General features: G+C 45.1%; 1 protein-coding gene across 1 annotated transcript in view; it reads right to left on the bottom strand.

The window, feature by feature from the left end:
* Positions 1-1483: 1483 nt before the first annotated feature.
* The window catches only part of LOC126194152 (chitinase-like protein Idgf4), a 51485-nt gene continuing 37695 nt past the window's right edge, over positions 1484-15273 (bottom strand). Inside the window, exons 5-7 of the mRNA XM_049932743.1 lie at positions 9806-9995; positions 1780-2230; positions 1484-1647 (exon numbers count right to left, since the gene is read on the bottom strand). Coding sequence (XP_049788700.1) covers position 1647; positions 1780-2230; positions 9806-9995 — 642 coding nt within the window. The 3' untranslated portion in view covers positions 1484-1646. The remainder of the gene's footprint in view (positions 1648-1779; positions 2231-9805; positions 9996-15273) is intronic.

The raw sequence follows: 15273 nt of genomic DNA on the forward strand, positions 1-15273 counted from the left end.
AATCGTGGACATTTTTACAGCTTTTCTTAATATGGTACAGCACTTACAATATGGAAAGAATTAATCATAATGTCAAACTTCTTGTTCGTCCTGGTCATTTTGTATACTTGCTTTTTTCATTATGAAAACATTCTGATACTTAACATAATCCAATGTTTCTTTGATGACTTCCTGACAGCTATCGCAGAACTACAACCCGTCTATGGTCTGGGGAGCTGAGCAGGAAAAGCTTTAATCTCTCTGAGTATTCTTCAAACTGCACTTCTCGATGGCCGAAATTTGAAGGCCACGTAGCAAAATTTTCTTTATGTAATAAAGAGGGAACAGTAAATTTTTATCAAGTGTGTCTGTTCCACTGCTGGCTTGTAATGAACAAACCTTATGCCAAATAAAGCCTCCGGAAAGTTCACTCAGAGCAGACATTCACCATTTCAGTCAAAGAGCAGATTACTGCTCCTATCAGATTCGTTTAAGAACTGTACTTGTAAATCTCCTTAAATTAGTAATCCTTTATTTTAGTCTTGCAGACGGCACTAATACTTTCAGTTAACTCAGTTGATCATCGATCAGCTACTGTTCCTTTCAATGATGAGCAAACCATACATATGGCATCTCTTGCTTTCACTTCCACGTGTCTTCCTGGGCTCAGTGTGAATTATATTATTCTCCTTCGTTCCGCTGAGATACTCTGTGTAGTAGAACAGCAGATGTGTGTTTCAGATTTCACTGTCTTGAAATCCAATTCTATTTGACTACCTTAATCCAGCAGAATTAGCATTATGCTGAACATCTGTTTACTCTTATTGGTTTTCTTTGGTATATTCGGTGTCTTGCTGAGTATATACTTTGTTCTTCATAAGCACCTCAGTGGTTTCAGAAGATGGCTGCACAAAAACTAGAAGACTTACAGGAAAATGACGCATATGATTGGAAAGAGCATATGTCCCAGTTTCAATCCGTAATACGCGCAGTAGCTTAGTTGCACTGGGGCGAAGACATGTCGAAATATGAAGACAAATTGTGTTTGTGCCTGTAGATAGGCAACACAATGACCAGATTTCCAAACTGAGCAGCTGCCACTCCTTTGCACGCACATATTGATGTTCGTCGCATCACAGATTGTGCCTATATCGGACACCAGTAACGTGAGTTAAAAATATGCAGAGATGCTCTATCCACTGATAAGTGTTAGTTTTCTCTATGTCTTGTAGTCCTTGCACAGTTGTCTTCTGAAACCCTTGAGGTAATTATGAGTGATCCTGTATAAGCAATGTTGTGTTGCGAGAGTTTTTATACCGAATGATTGATAACAAGAGGTAGAAACTGTACTCCAACACATGTAAAAACTATTGCAGATAGAAAACTGGCTGTAAAGAAACTTAGTGGAGAACAATAAGAGTGGTATGTCGAAAACCGTGCGTCTCGTATAGGTGTGAACCTGGACGATCTGGTAGTAACTGTTACGTAAAAGAAAAATACAAGGTTTTATGTTTGGAAAGAAGATCTTTATTTCTATCGCTTTGTGTAGCACAGTCATAGACCTCACTGTTAAAATGTGAATTTCGTATTCATTGTAATTCTTCCACTGTGATTATAAAATCTGGTTTTGTGCCACGAGCTCGAAAAGCACGTTCGATGTAGAGTGCTCTGTGGAGCAAGAAAATAAAAAATATTACTGGCTCTGTTTGAAACGTATTTGATGAGAGCATATCAGTACATTATTTTAAAATACGGATGTAAATGTGTGTTTGTTGCGAGAATACTGAAATTGTTACGAACTACGGTGAACGAAGTTTCAGCGTTCCAGCCCGAACAATGGGGAACTTCTCGCCAGTGCAGATGCCGTTGTAATCGTCCAGGGTGAGGTCGGAGAAGGCGATGCCGGCCAGACTCTTGGTCTTGGCGTACTGGGCCTTGTAGGCGGCGACGTCCGGGTCCTCGAAGCCCACCCACAGGCCGTTGACGTCTCCGGAGGGCAGCCGGAAGCCGTAGGAGCCGAGGCGGTTGGAGGGGTCGTTGACGCGGCGCAGCGTCGTCGGCTTGTCCTTGTTGGAGGGGTTGGGCAGCAGGGTGCACACCGATTGGTAGGCCAGCAGGCCCGGCGTCTGCACGATCGCGTCCTGGTCGCCGGGGCCGTCCGTCTCTATGGGCGGCGCGCCGGACACCTTGCTGTCCTCCGTCAGCTTCCACGTGCGGGCGAACGTCGGGATGCCGAGCACCAGCTTGCTAGCTGTACGCAAAAGAAAACGAGACACTTTAAAATGTTTTTCTTCGTATTACTTCATCTTGCTGCACAACATATTGTCTTGATCTGCGCCTACAGCTGGCAGTGTTAATATGAGAGAAACTGAGAGAAGGGAAAATTGATACGGATGAACAAACAGTAGAAACACAAAAGCTCTTACTGCGGGTCCCACCCACTTCAATCCCATGAACTACAGGGTTTACAGGCCTTGGCGGTGCGGGTGAGAATAGCCGCTACCTTAAACTATGAACCTCTGTTAGTCGCGAAGAGGTTTCCAGTGACACAGTTAGACGAGGCTTGCTGTAAGCACTGTGTTGCTAGCTTCCGCTCGAGTGAACTCATAAACCATTAGTCTGGTATAGCTGGGACGCTGAGCAAAAGAATTCAAGTAGGGGTCCCCACTCTGGCAAAGAGGAAGTAACAGTCAGCTCCTGTCTCCACCAACGCCGCACAGGCGACAATTGTTATTATTATTTATACCAAGAAACCCAAGGAATCATCACTCGCGGTGACACACAAAAGGACACGACAACACTTTAGACAGCTCCGTAATGGTTCAAATGGTTCTGAGCACTATGGGACTTAACATCTGAGGTCATCAGTCCCCTAGAACTTAGAACTACTTAAACCTAACTAACCTAAGGACATCACACACATCCATGCTCGAGGCAGGATTCGAACCTCCGACCGTAGCAGTCGCGCGGTTCCGGACGGAAGCGCATAGAACCGCTCGGCCACCGCGGCAGGCAGCTCCGTAATGCTCTGTGAAATTTGTCACGGCTCGCCATCTTATCTTATTTCAACTTTTCGTGACGTCGCCTTTCCGGCTTAGATTTTTTAGAATGTGACTTGTAATGTACTGCATCTCTTTCCAGTCAGTACACACTTGTTTTAGAGCAGTTAGTTTAATTCTGAAGACGACGCTCATAGTAGCGTCTAAACTAGTCAATTTTGACTTAATATTTGTGGCCGAGGGCTTATTTGTTCTAATATAATCCTGACACGGTCACTGAACCTTAGCAGCTATCCTCAAAGTTTTACATGTCCCAAAGTTTCCCGCCTCATGGTGAGGTGAAGAAGAAATATGCAAGCCTGTAAAACCTAACTTTTTATATTTTTTTTATATTTTTGTAATAAGCTATTACCTTGACTCCAGTCTTAGGTGCACGGAATCTGTGACCGTCGATTTCCAAACAGTGATGTAGAGGTTCGCTTTTTCGCGTCTCACCTCACCACAGTTAACCACTGGCAGTACTATATCCTTCGTATGAAACTATTTTTTTGTGCTGTTCCTCTTCCCCATCTAAGAATTTCTTATTCGGTTGCTTATAATCAAAGACAGAGCATACTTATATGGGACGTCCTAATGAAAATGACAAAGATGGAAACAAGTAAGTAAACTGTTTATTATTTCATAAATTATCGCGACAATTGTTAATACGTTTGTCCCTCTGGGAGACTAGACGGTCAGTGCTTTCATGGAAAAACGTTTGCGGTTGTCTACGGAACCATGACTGTATCCAGGGCTGCACCCCTTCATCCGAAGCAAACCGACGGCCACGGATATTCTCTTCTTGGCTTCAAAAATATGGAAACCGTATGGGGAGAAATCGGGACTGTATGGAGGATGCGTCAGGATTTCCCACCGAAACTTCTGCAGCTAGCCGAAACAACAGGCATGCCAGCTCCGGAGAAGTCATGATGGACTGTGACTGCTAGGGTTCGTTGCTCAATAACTTTCTCGAAGAGGGAGCCATAACTAACGCAGAACGCGCCATAAAGGCCAAACGCCCAGAAATATTGACAGACGGCATCATTATGTTGGAGGATAATGCCCGCCCACATGTTGCCGAGGTTGTTTCGATTACGTTGGAGAAGTTTAGGTGGGAAGCCCTTACACATCCTCCATACAGTGCTGATCTCTTCCCATCCGATTTCCACGTTTTTTAGGCCCTGAAGAAAGACATTCGTGGCCGTCGAATTGTTTCGGATGAAGAGGTGCGCGCCTGGATACAAACGCGGTTCCATAGGATACCGCAAACATTTTTCCATAAAGTCGTTGGCCGTCTTGTCTCACAATGCAATAAATGTATTAACAGCTATGTCGATTACTTTTGTAATAATAAATAAATAGTTTGCTTCCTTTTTTATCTGTCTCTTTTTCTATGACTGCCCCTTATAATTACTGAACTTCAATGTTAGTTTCTTGAGATTTCCCTTTTTCCGAAGATTTGCTCAATTAGCTGAGTCCAAGAGAGATGTCCCTAGCACAGGGCACATCCGCCCAATCTTCCATCGTTAATCGTACAGGAGGTAGGAGTTGAGCGCTCGCAATGCTTATAATCGTACAGCAGGTAGGAGTTGGACGCTCGCAACACCAGAAGGAACATGAAGAACTGCTGCGCGAAGGAGTTAGCACATAATACTGATTCAAAGGGTAGGGATCGGTAACTGCAGGTAGTAGTTGTTTCCCTGCTCTTGCCGGATAAGTATTGATGATGAAATATCAGAATTACGACGATCTTCCTCTAGTTCGAGCGCCATCACGCTAGGGGCCAATGATTACTGCGTGCTGGGTAATATAAAATTTCTATTTAAAAAAACTAATTGTGACACTAGTAAACAAATGAAGCTTACAAAAATGCAACTACAGGTAACCTAAAATCGAATCAACAAAGAGTAAACTGTTGCGGCATCCCAAAGTGCAATGTCGCATTTTTTTATGTGAAGGCATAAATTCTGAGTGAAGTGTTACGCTTTTCATAAAAACAATTTCGATCCGTCAGTCTGTAATAGTAGCTGACTTTCCTAGGACGCTGCCAAAGTCCAGCTGTTCCACTAGGTCGATTTTCGGTTCCATAAGACGTTGGGATACCTTTCTCGATGGCTTTCCGTGCAGTAATTGTAGCAGCTTTGTTATCTTCTTTAGTGGAAAATAATGACTTTCCAGATATTCAGATTATGGAATGTTACATGACTGAAAGACAAGTTGCTAGAAATGAGTTATCCAACGCCGCGTGTAAGTAATCACAAGCGAACACAGAGTAACTTTTATGACCACTGATTCCTCAGAAGAAGCTGCCGTACTGAATCGATGAGTATAACAGACTGATGCGTTTCTTCTCGGAGAATACTGTCTCAGATTATCGTCTCCACTTCCGCATCCGCTCGCCAGTGCAGTGGCGATCGACTCGGAGGCAGCTGACTCGGATACTGGTGGTGGAAGAAATTTTAATCGCCAATGTTTTCCTTGTAAGACTTAGAAAGATAGACGCGGTACAGTTAATGATAACTACACTTTGAGCCAACGTCTTACGTTAGAGGCCAAACATTTCCGCAGTATCTCGTGTAGTGAGGGCATGAGACACAGCTGACGGTGATCAGTCCACATAATACATCGTTAGGCTCAGCAGCCCCCTTAGTGTTATTCAACAAGAATGTCGGTATCGGATTTCAACCTCTTCTTTTTCTGTCTCTCTCTCTCTCTCTCTCTCTCTCTCTCTCTCTCTCTCTCTCTCGTCAAACAGGACACTACACATCGCAACCCCGCTAATTACAGTCTCATACACTGGATAGTTACATTTAGGATGCCACACTCACAATTCGCAAAGGTGCCACACTCAAAATTCGCAAAGGCAAGCTTGCATTGTATGCGAGGTAAGAAATCCTTTGTAAGTAGGCTGCAGAACAATCTCTCGGGATCTTCCATCCATTAATTCCAAACAACTAGCACACAAAAATTATTTTGTACTTTTACTTTGTCTAATGACTATCGGACACGGTACCAAACACCATCATCAGGCCCGCCTACAATCATAAAATGCTCTGTGATAACTAACATATGGTATAAAGTGCAACCTTAAGCTGCAGGGAGCTCCTTACCCCTGATACGCAGAGGTAAGATGATAAGGGCTGATTTTTCAACTACCATGATGTGTAAATGCACTCGACGTACTGTTTTAAGTTGCAGGTGCACGAGGAAATTTTGGACGTAGTCTGTTCTCATCGATAACAGCTACACAGTACCATCGAGATAGGGACATAAGCATTGGATTTTAATGTCGGAATGTTACTAAATTAACAACATACATAGTTGCATGGGTTAGTGTTGTGGTCTTTTCCTAATACAGAGACCCATCGGTGTAGCGTCTTACAACTACAAGTTGCATTTGACGAACCGTCATCACGGCCGTGGGGCTTTAGTGAACTGCGATACGGTGTGCAGGAAACGTGATGCCGCGCCGCCGAACACACGGACACTGCAGAGATAAACAGTAAACTGGAAATGCGGCGCGAAGATGGTCAGCTCGGGAATAATACTCTGCCTTTAATATTTTGTTGCATGGGAGACTGTTCCACTCTGTTTTTTTTTTTAATCTTTTCACATTCCCTACTTTTATGTGATGTTTACTTCTATTTTAAGATATCTTTTGCATTGTGACACTTGTTTAAGAAATAAAAACCTCTTTACATAGGCGGGGACTTTACACTTCTGACCGCATTTGCGTCTTTAATGCACGGCATAGACCTTTACTTTTAGTATATGGTTCACCTACTCGGGTAAGCGAGCTTGAAGACTTCGTGCCAGGGCTAAGGGGCTGGCTATATTTTAAGGCTGCCCTTTACACCACTCCATGGATATGGTGCAGCAGTCTCAAGAAAAAATAGTCTAGGCTGCAAATGATATGAGAAGCTTTATTTACGCGTTTTGCCTTTTCGAGACATCTTCATAGTTTATTTGGGAACTGGGGGTAAGGCATTGGTCATAAGTAGCAAAAATTTTGGTATGCTCCTTTTACGGTGGCATACAACAACGATATGATAGAGCCACAATTATAATCTTGAAACGTAAATACCGCAACACAATTTGAAGTACTCGTGAGTACACAGCAACATATATGCAAGCTCCGCCGAAGGTGCATGTCACAGTTTTGGCTACTTATGGCTAATCCATTACCTGAAACTCCCAAATAAATTCTGAAGATGCCTCAAAATGACGAAAAACAGCTTCTGTCGTTATTTGCAACCTAGACTGTTTCTTCTCACTGAAAATTATACCATACTAGATTTTTATCACGGCTTCGCCCGCATACACGTACGCCACACATCACATATATTTCACACATCTCTTCGTCCACCTCTCTCTATACATCCTCTCCTCCCCCTCTCTCTGGCCATCTCCTCCTCCCCCTCTCTTTCTCTATCTCTTCCTCTCCCTCTCTGCCCACATTTTACCCCGTCTCTTTGTAAGTCTCCTCTTGCGGTTCTCTATGTCCAGCTCCTATGTCACTTCGTTTATATCCACACCAAGTCACCGGGCGGTTCTAGGCGCTACAGTCTGGAACCGTGCGACCGCTACGGTCGCAGGTTCGAATCCTGCCTCGGGCATGTATGTGTGTGTTGTCCTTAGGTTAGTTAGGTTTAAGTAGTTCTAAGTTCTAGGGGACTGATGACCTCCGAAGTTAAGTCCCATAGTGCTCAGAGCCATTTGAACCACCCCACGTCAATGGGAGATGGTTCTTATTTCCTCAACAGTTCTTCAAATGGTTCAAATGGCTCTGAGCACTATGGGACTTAACATCTGAGGTCATCAGTCCCCTAGAACTTAGAACTACATAAACCTAACTAACCTAAGGACATCACACACATCCATGCCCGAGGCAGGATTCGAACCTGCGACCGTAGCGGGTGCGCGGTTCCAGACTGAAGCGCCTAGAACCGCTTGGGCACCATCGGCCGGCAGTAATTCTTCCCAGACAGTAAGTGGTATGTGTACCAGGTTTGATCGAATTTGACCCATTGGTTTAGGAGAAGATGTGGAAAACGCATACATATATCCATTTTTATAATATACACTCCTGGAAATGGAAAAAAGAACACATTGACACCGGTGTGTCAGACCCACCATACTTGCTCCGGACACTGCGAGAGGGCTGTACAAGCAATGATCACACGCACGGCACAGCGGACACACCAGGAGCCGCGGTGTTGGCCGTCGAATGGCGCTAGCTGCGCAGCATTTGTGCACCGCCGCCGTCAGTGTCAGCCAGTTTGCCGTGGCATACGGAGCTCCATCGCAGTCTTTAACACTGGTAGCATGCCGCGACAGCGTGGACGTGAACCGTATGTGCAGTTGACGGACTTTGAGCGAGGGCGTATAGTGGGCATGCGGGAGGCCGGGTGGACGTACCGCCGAATTGCTCAACACGTGGGGCGTGAGGTCTCCACAGTACATCGATGTTGTCGCCAGTGGTCGACGGAAGGTGCACGTGCCCGTCGACCTGGGACCGGACCGCAGCGACGCACGGATGCACGCCAAGACCGTAGGATCCTACGCAGTGCCGTAGGGGACCGCACCGCCACTTCCCAGCAAATTAGGGACACTGTTGCTCCTGGGGTATCGGCGAGGACCATTCGCAACCGTCTCCATGAAGCTGGGCTACGGTCCCGCACACCGTTAGGCCGTCTTCCGCTCACACCCCAACATCGTGCAGCCCGCCTCCAGTGGTGTCGCGACAGGCGTGAATGGAGGGACGATGGAGTCGTGTCGTCTTCAGCGATGAGAGTCGCTTCTGCCTTGGTGCCAATGATGGTCGTATGCGTGTTTGGCGCCGTGCAGGTGAGCGCCACAATCAGGACTGCATACGACCGAGGCACACAGGGCCAACACCCGGCATCATGGTGTGGGGAGCGATCTCCTACACTGGCCGTACACCACTGGTGATCGTCGAGGGGACACTGAATAGTGCACGGTACATCCAAACCGTCATCGAACCCATCGTTCTACCATTCCTAGACCGGCAAGGGAACTTGCTGTTCCAACAGGACAATGCACGTCCGCATGTATCCCGTGCCACCCAACGTGCTCTAGAAGGTGTAAGTCAACTACCCTGGCCAGCAAGATCTCCGGATCTGTCCCCCATTGAGCATGTTTGGGACTGGATGAAGCGTCGTCTCACGCGGTCTGCACGTCCAGCACGAACGCTGGTCCAACTGAGGCGCCAGGTGGAAATGGCATGGCAAGCCGTTCCACAGGACTACATCCAGCATCTCTACGATCGTCTCCATGGGAGAATAGCAGCCTGCATTGCTGCGAAAGGTGGATATACACTGTACTAGTGCCGACATTGTGCATGCTCTGTTGCCTGTGTCTATGTGCCTGTGGTTCTGTCAGTGTGATCATGTGATGTATCTGACCCCAGGAATGTGTCAATAAAGTTTCCCCTTCCTGGGACAATGAATTCACGGTGTTCTTATTTCAATTTCCAGGAGTGTATATAGAAGTTAGCTATCAGAGAAAAAAATTGAAACTGTTTCTTATAGAATATTTTAATTACATACTTTGGGTTTTTGATCGTAGGATGGCCTGATGATCGTACTTGGTACGGGAACCTGTAGCCATTGGACAAAATAAACGTGGGACTACAGACTAAAGCATTTTTTGTTTTCTGTGTTGGTCGCTCTTGGACAGTACGTCGGTAGTAATATGAACTGAATAAAAAGTGTATAGTAAGATCTTGTTCGCTTCCGATCCGGAGCAGCAGCAGCGGGCGTACTGACCTGGGAATGAGTTCTCGAGGAACCAGCGGATGTTTCCGTCGACCGAGAGGTCAGAGTCCCTCTGCCCGGCTGGGTAGAGCGGCGCAGGGTAGTCGGCCTCCTTGGGGTCACGCTCCGGGTTGCGGTAGTCGAAGGCCAGCACGTGCAGCTGGTCGATCTGCTGGTTCAGCGCCGTCGGGTCGTAGTACAGCTGCAACACCAGCGATCTCAGCGTTAGGTAAACGGTGAAACACTGCAACTGCAGAGTGCATCATTCCTAAAGATAGTTCCGTGTGGCTCAACAGCTTGGTGCATATCTTTCGATTGGACGCCACTTCAGCGACTTGCGTGTCCCTAACCTGGAATACTTTGAGGAGTTGTACGCCGGAACACCGCTTTCCGAAGAAGTTTAAATGTTCAAATGTGTGTGAATTCCTAGGGGACCAAACTGCTTAGGTCATCGGTCCCTAGACTTACACACTACTTAAACTAACTTATGTTAAGAACAACACACACAGCCATGCCCGAGGAAGGACTCGAACGTCCGGCGGGAGGGGCCGCGCAGTCCGTGACACGACGCCTCAAACCGCGCGGTCACTCCGCGCGGCTCCGGGGAAGTAATATAAAGAGAAAAGCAAGTAGACCAAGATGACGGGGGAAATGGCATTCTGCAAGAAGAATTTGACAAAGCTCTAAAAGAACTACGGGACAACAAAGCAATGGGTATTGATGACACCCTTGCAAAACTAATAAAGTATGCTGGTGACAGCATGAAAATGATGCTGCTTGAACTTATTAGGTCCATCTACAACACATGAGAGATACCGACAGACATCCAGGAATGCATCATTGTTCCTGTACCAAAGGAGGCAGCAACTACAAAATGTGAACAGTACCGAACTTTCAGCCTAATCTCACATGCATCAAAAATTCTCGTAAAAATAATTCTGAAGTGAATTGAAGAGAAGGTGGAGGATATGCTGAGTGAAGATCAGTTTGGTTTCAGAAGGAGGTTAGGAACAAGAGAAGCGATTCTGGCGCTGAGACTCCCTATCGAAAAGCAATTACAGAAAAATAAACCAACTTATATTGCCTTTGAAGACCTGGAAAAGGCATCTGATAACGTTATCTGGCAAGAGGTGTTCAGAGTGCTGAGGAACAGTGGAATGAAGTACAAAGACATCCGCGTGATACTCAGTTTCTACAAGAATGTGGCGGAAGCGATTAGGAACTGTCACCAAGAAAAGAAGCGAATATTGGAAAAGGGTTAAGACAAGGATGTGCTCTCTGTCCTCTTATATTCAGTGCTTACATCCAGGAAGCTACAGACCAAATTCGAGAAACTAATGAGGTGAGGATCAAAATTGGTAGACAGAAGATAGACATGCTACGTTATGCACATGATGTTGTTATAGTCACGGAGACAAAAGAAGATCTAGATGAAGTCCTCAGAACAATGGAAAGGATTCTATGCAATCAGTATGGAATGAGAATAAAGAAGAAAAAGACTAAAGTGATGGTATGCAGCTCAGAAGCAGAATATGAACCTCTGAGAACGAGAATTGGAAGCGAGGAGGTGGAAGTGATAGAGGAATTTACCTACCTGGGAAGCAAAATCACAAAGGATGGTAGAAGCCGGAAAAAAATTGTGAGCAGAATACAACAGGCCAAATTTTCATTTAATCTGAGAAGGAACTTACCAGCAAGAACATCAGTCTGAGAATAAGGAAACGTATCATGAAAGGTTTCGTTTGGAGTGTGGCCCTATACGGATGTGACACTTGGACAAGGGGAAGAGAAGAGAGAGATGAAGATCAGCTGGAGAGACTAAGCAACAAATGTGCTTAGGAGAGTGCAGGAAACCAGATCTCTGTGGAGGCACATCCAAACAAGAAGAGACAAACTTGTAGAGCACATCATAAGACACAACAATATCATTGGAACAATAGCAAAAGGAGCTACTTAGGGAAGGAATCGGCGGGGGCGACGAAGGATATCATACAAGCAACAGATCATGAATGATGGTGGATGTAACACGTATGTGGAAATGAAGAGGAAGGCAGACAGAAGAGAGGAATGGCGCTCTGCTGCAAACCAACCTCAGGGTTGAACACTAAAAGAAGAAGAAAGAACCTGCCCCAGTGGTACTACCAGGAGACGGGGACCCACAGTTTAACGAGGAATCTGAACGATGTGTCGTCCCTGGCATCATTGAGGGGTGAAGGTTAGGTTAAAGGCAGACTGAAATATTCAATGGTCCGACCAGGATTCGAACCCGCGACCTTAGTGCTAAAGCCTGGCTTCCTTTTCCAATTTTCTCTAGATTTGTTTATCGAATGTTGTACTAAAGTAGTACTATCGCTTGCTTGCTATCTATTGGCTTCAGAGGAATGCTGCTTGCAAGACAATGTATGGTGAGTGCAAAAAGTGAGTGACTGCTCTGTGTCAATCTCAGTCGGCCAACGTAATTGGTTTCACAAGCTGCAACATTGCGAATGGAACAGCGACCCGAAAATGTAAAATACATTTCTTTCATTTCTCCTCTATGGTCACAAACCTGTAAGTCCTCAGACTACCGGTTTCGGTCAGCAACGACAATCTTCAAATATGTTTTATAGAAAATATGTCCTAATATACTGGGGCAATAGTCACATCGTCAGATCTGAAGATGGTCATTGCTGACAGAAACTCTTAGTCTGAGGACCTAAAGTTTGTGGCCATAGAAGTGAAATAAAAGAAATTTATTCTACATAATTGGTTATAGATCATGAGAGTGCAGGGATGATCTCATGTTCTGCTTGGACCATCATCGATGAGAGCTTTTGATGTTGTTTGTGGGGATTTTTTACAGGACATCATATTTGTCGTTGACCGTGCAAATTATTTATTTCACAATTGCAATTTCGGCAGGACCATTATCAAGTCGTACCGCAAAAGATATAAGAATACAAAAAGGTGAAGGAGATTAACACTGTATACAATTCAAGTAATTTACTTCATTTCGCGTTGCACAGGGCTCCGCGCTCGTCTGATGTTATTGTATTCCTAAAGTGAAAAGGCTTAGTTTTGACGACGACGTGTATACATTTTGGAGGATTTTAAAGTCTGACCTGTGCAAAAGCAAAATGTAAGTGGTGGCCTGGCACGAAGTCGGCGTTCCAAAATATCACAAAGTTGCTCTGTACGATTCAGGTCAGGACTCTGTGCAGGGCAGTCCATTACAGGGATGTTATTGTCGTGTAACCACTCAGCCACAGGCCGTGCATTACGGAAAGGTACTCTATCGTGTTGAAAACGCAATCGCCATCCCCGAACTGCCCTTCAACAGTGGGAAGTAAGACAGTGCTTAAAACATCAATGTAGACCTGTGCTGTGATAGTGACACGCAAAACAACAAGCCCCCTCCATGAAAAACACGACCACACCATAACACCGCCGCTTCGGAGTTTTACTGTTGGCACTACACATGCTGGCAGATGACGTTCCCGGGCATACGCCATACCCACACCCTGCCATCGGATCGCCGCATCGTGTACCGTGATTCGTACTCCACACAACATTTTCCCACTGTTCAGTCGTCCTATGTTTACGCTCCTTACACCAAGCGAGGCGTCGTTTGGCATTTACTGGCGTGATGTGTGGCTTAGGAGCAACCGCTCTACCAGAAATCCAAGTTTTCTCACCTCCCGTATAACCGTCATAGTACTTGCAGTGGATCCTGATGCAGTTTGGAATTCCTGTGTGATGGTCTGCCTATTACACATTACGATCCTCTTCAACTGTCGGCGGTCTCTGTCAGTCAACAGACGAGGTCGGCCCGTACGCTTTTGTGCTGTTCGTGTCCCTTCACGTTTCTACTTCACTATCACATCGGAAGCAGTGGACCTAGGAATGTTTAGCAGTGTGTAAATCTCGGGTACAGACGTATGTCACAAGTGACACCCAATCACCTGTCCAAGTTCGAAGTCCGTGAATTCTCGCAGAGCGCCCCATTCTGCTCCCTCACGAAGTCTAAAGACTACTGAGATCGCTGATATGGAATACCCGGCAACAGGTGGCAGTCCAATGCACCTAACATGAAAAACTTATGTTTTTGGGGGGAGTCCGGATACTTTTGATCAGATAGTGTATCATCAATATTGAAATGGCTCAGCAATACCTATGAGATTCTGAGGCGAATCGAAGCATTATGGCACGCCATGATTGCAAAGTGCTTTAAATGCGTCCTTGAATCACCGTAGTGAAGTGTTATTATAAATACCAATTTAAATGTACGTAGTTAACGATGACACCACCATTTGTTGCTTGTTGCCGACAATGCTTTTGATTTACCCATCTGCAAATCATATACTTCAATGACATCCCTGTTCATTATATGTGCCATTAATTTCAAGTTTTGCTGGTGATTCGTATGTTTACGTATTCGTGGGTGCAATATATTATAAGAACCTGCGATTCTGAACGGTTCGCGATACATAAACATGGTTTTCACGTGTCACAGTTAATTAAAGAGGAGGTGCCTTAAGATATGATTACTATTTCTTCATTTACATAAGTGGTAAAGCAATTGTGGTTCTTTTACAAGAAACAAAATACTTTTTATCGACTTTCGGAAGCTCCTGAAAGTAGGAGCAGAGCGACGTAATGTGCTCTTAACAGTCTGATTCTTAGAGGTGTATAAAGAACAGTGCGAAATGCACGGAGGAGATACTGCTTCTTGCCATGTAAACTCGCATAACGGCAGTGAAACTGCACGTGATGACGGACTTTCTGTACGTGTGTTAGGTTCATTCCTAATATTAGCATGCCGTATTTCACTATTTTTTCCAAAACTACGGTAACCTTTCGAAGAAAAACCCATCTTTATAATGTTGTTGTTTTTGTTGTTGTTGCGGTCTTCAGTCCTGAGACTGGTTTGATGCAGCTCTCCATGCTACTCTATCCTGTGCAAGCTTCTTCATCTCCCAGTACCTACCGCAACCTACATCCTTCTGAATCTGCTTAGTGTATTCATCTCTTGGTCTCCCTCTACGATTTTTACCCTCCACTCTGCCCTCCAGTACTAAATTGGTGATCGCTCGATGCCTCAGAGCATGTCCTACCAACTGATCCCTTCTTCTAGTCAAGTTGTGCCACAAACTTCTGTTCTCCCCTATTCTATTCAATACTGCCTCATTAGTTAAGTGATCTACCCATCTAATCTTGAGCATTCTTCTGTAGCACCACATTTCAAAAGCTTCTAGTCTCTTCTTGTCCAAACTATTTATCGTCCATGTTTCACTTCCATACATGTCTACACTCCATACAAATACTTTCAGAAACTACTTCCTGACACTTAAATCAATACTTGATGTTAACAAATTTCTCTTCTTCAGAAACGCTTTTCTTGCCGTTGCCAGTCTACACTTTATATCCTCTACTTCGACCATCATCAGTTATTTTGCTCCCCAAATAGCAAAACGCCTTTACTACTTTAAGTGTCTCATTTC

This window comes from Schistocerca nitens, chromosome 1 (assembly GCF_023898315.1).
Source record: "Schistocerca nitens isolate TAMUIC-IGC-003100 chromosome 1, iqSchNite1.1, whole genome shotgun sequence".
Classification (NCBI taxonomy): Eukaryota; Metazoa; Arthropoda; class Insecta; order Orthoptera; family Acrididae; genus Schistocerca; species Schistocerca nitens.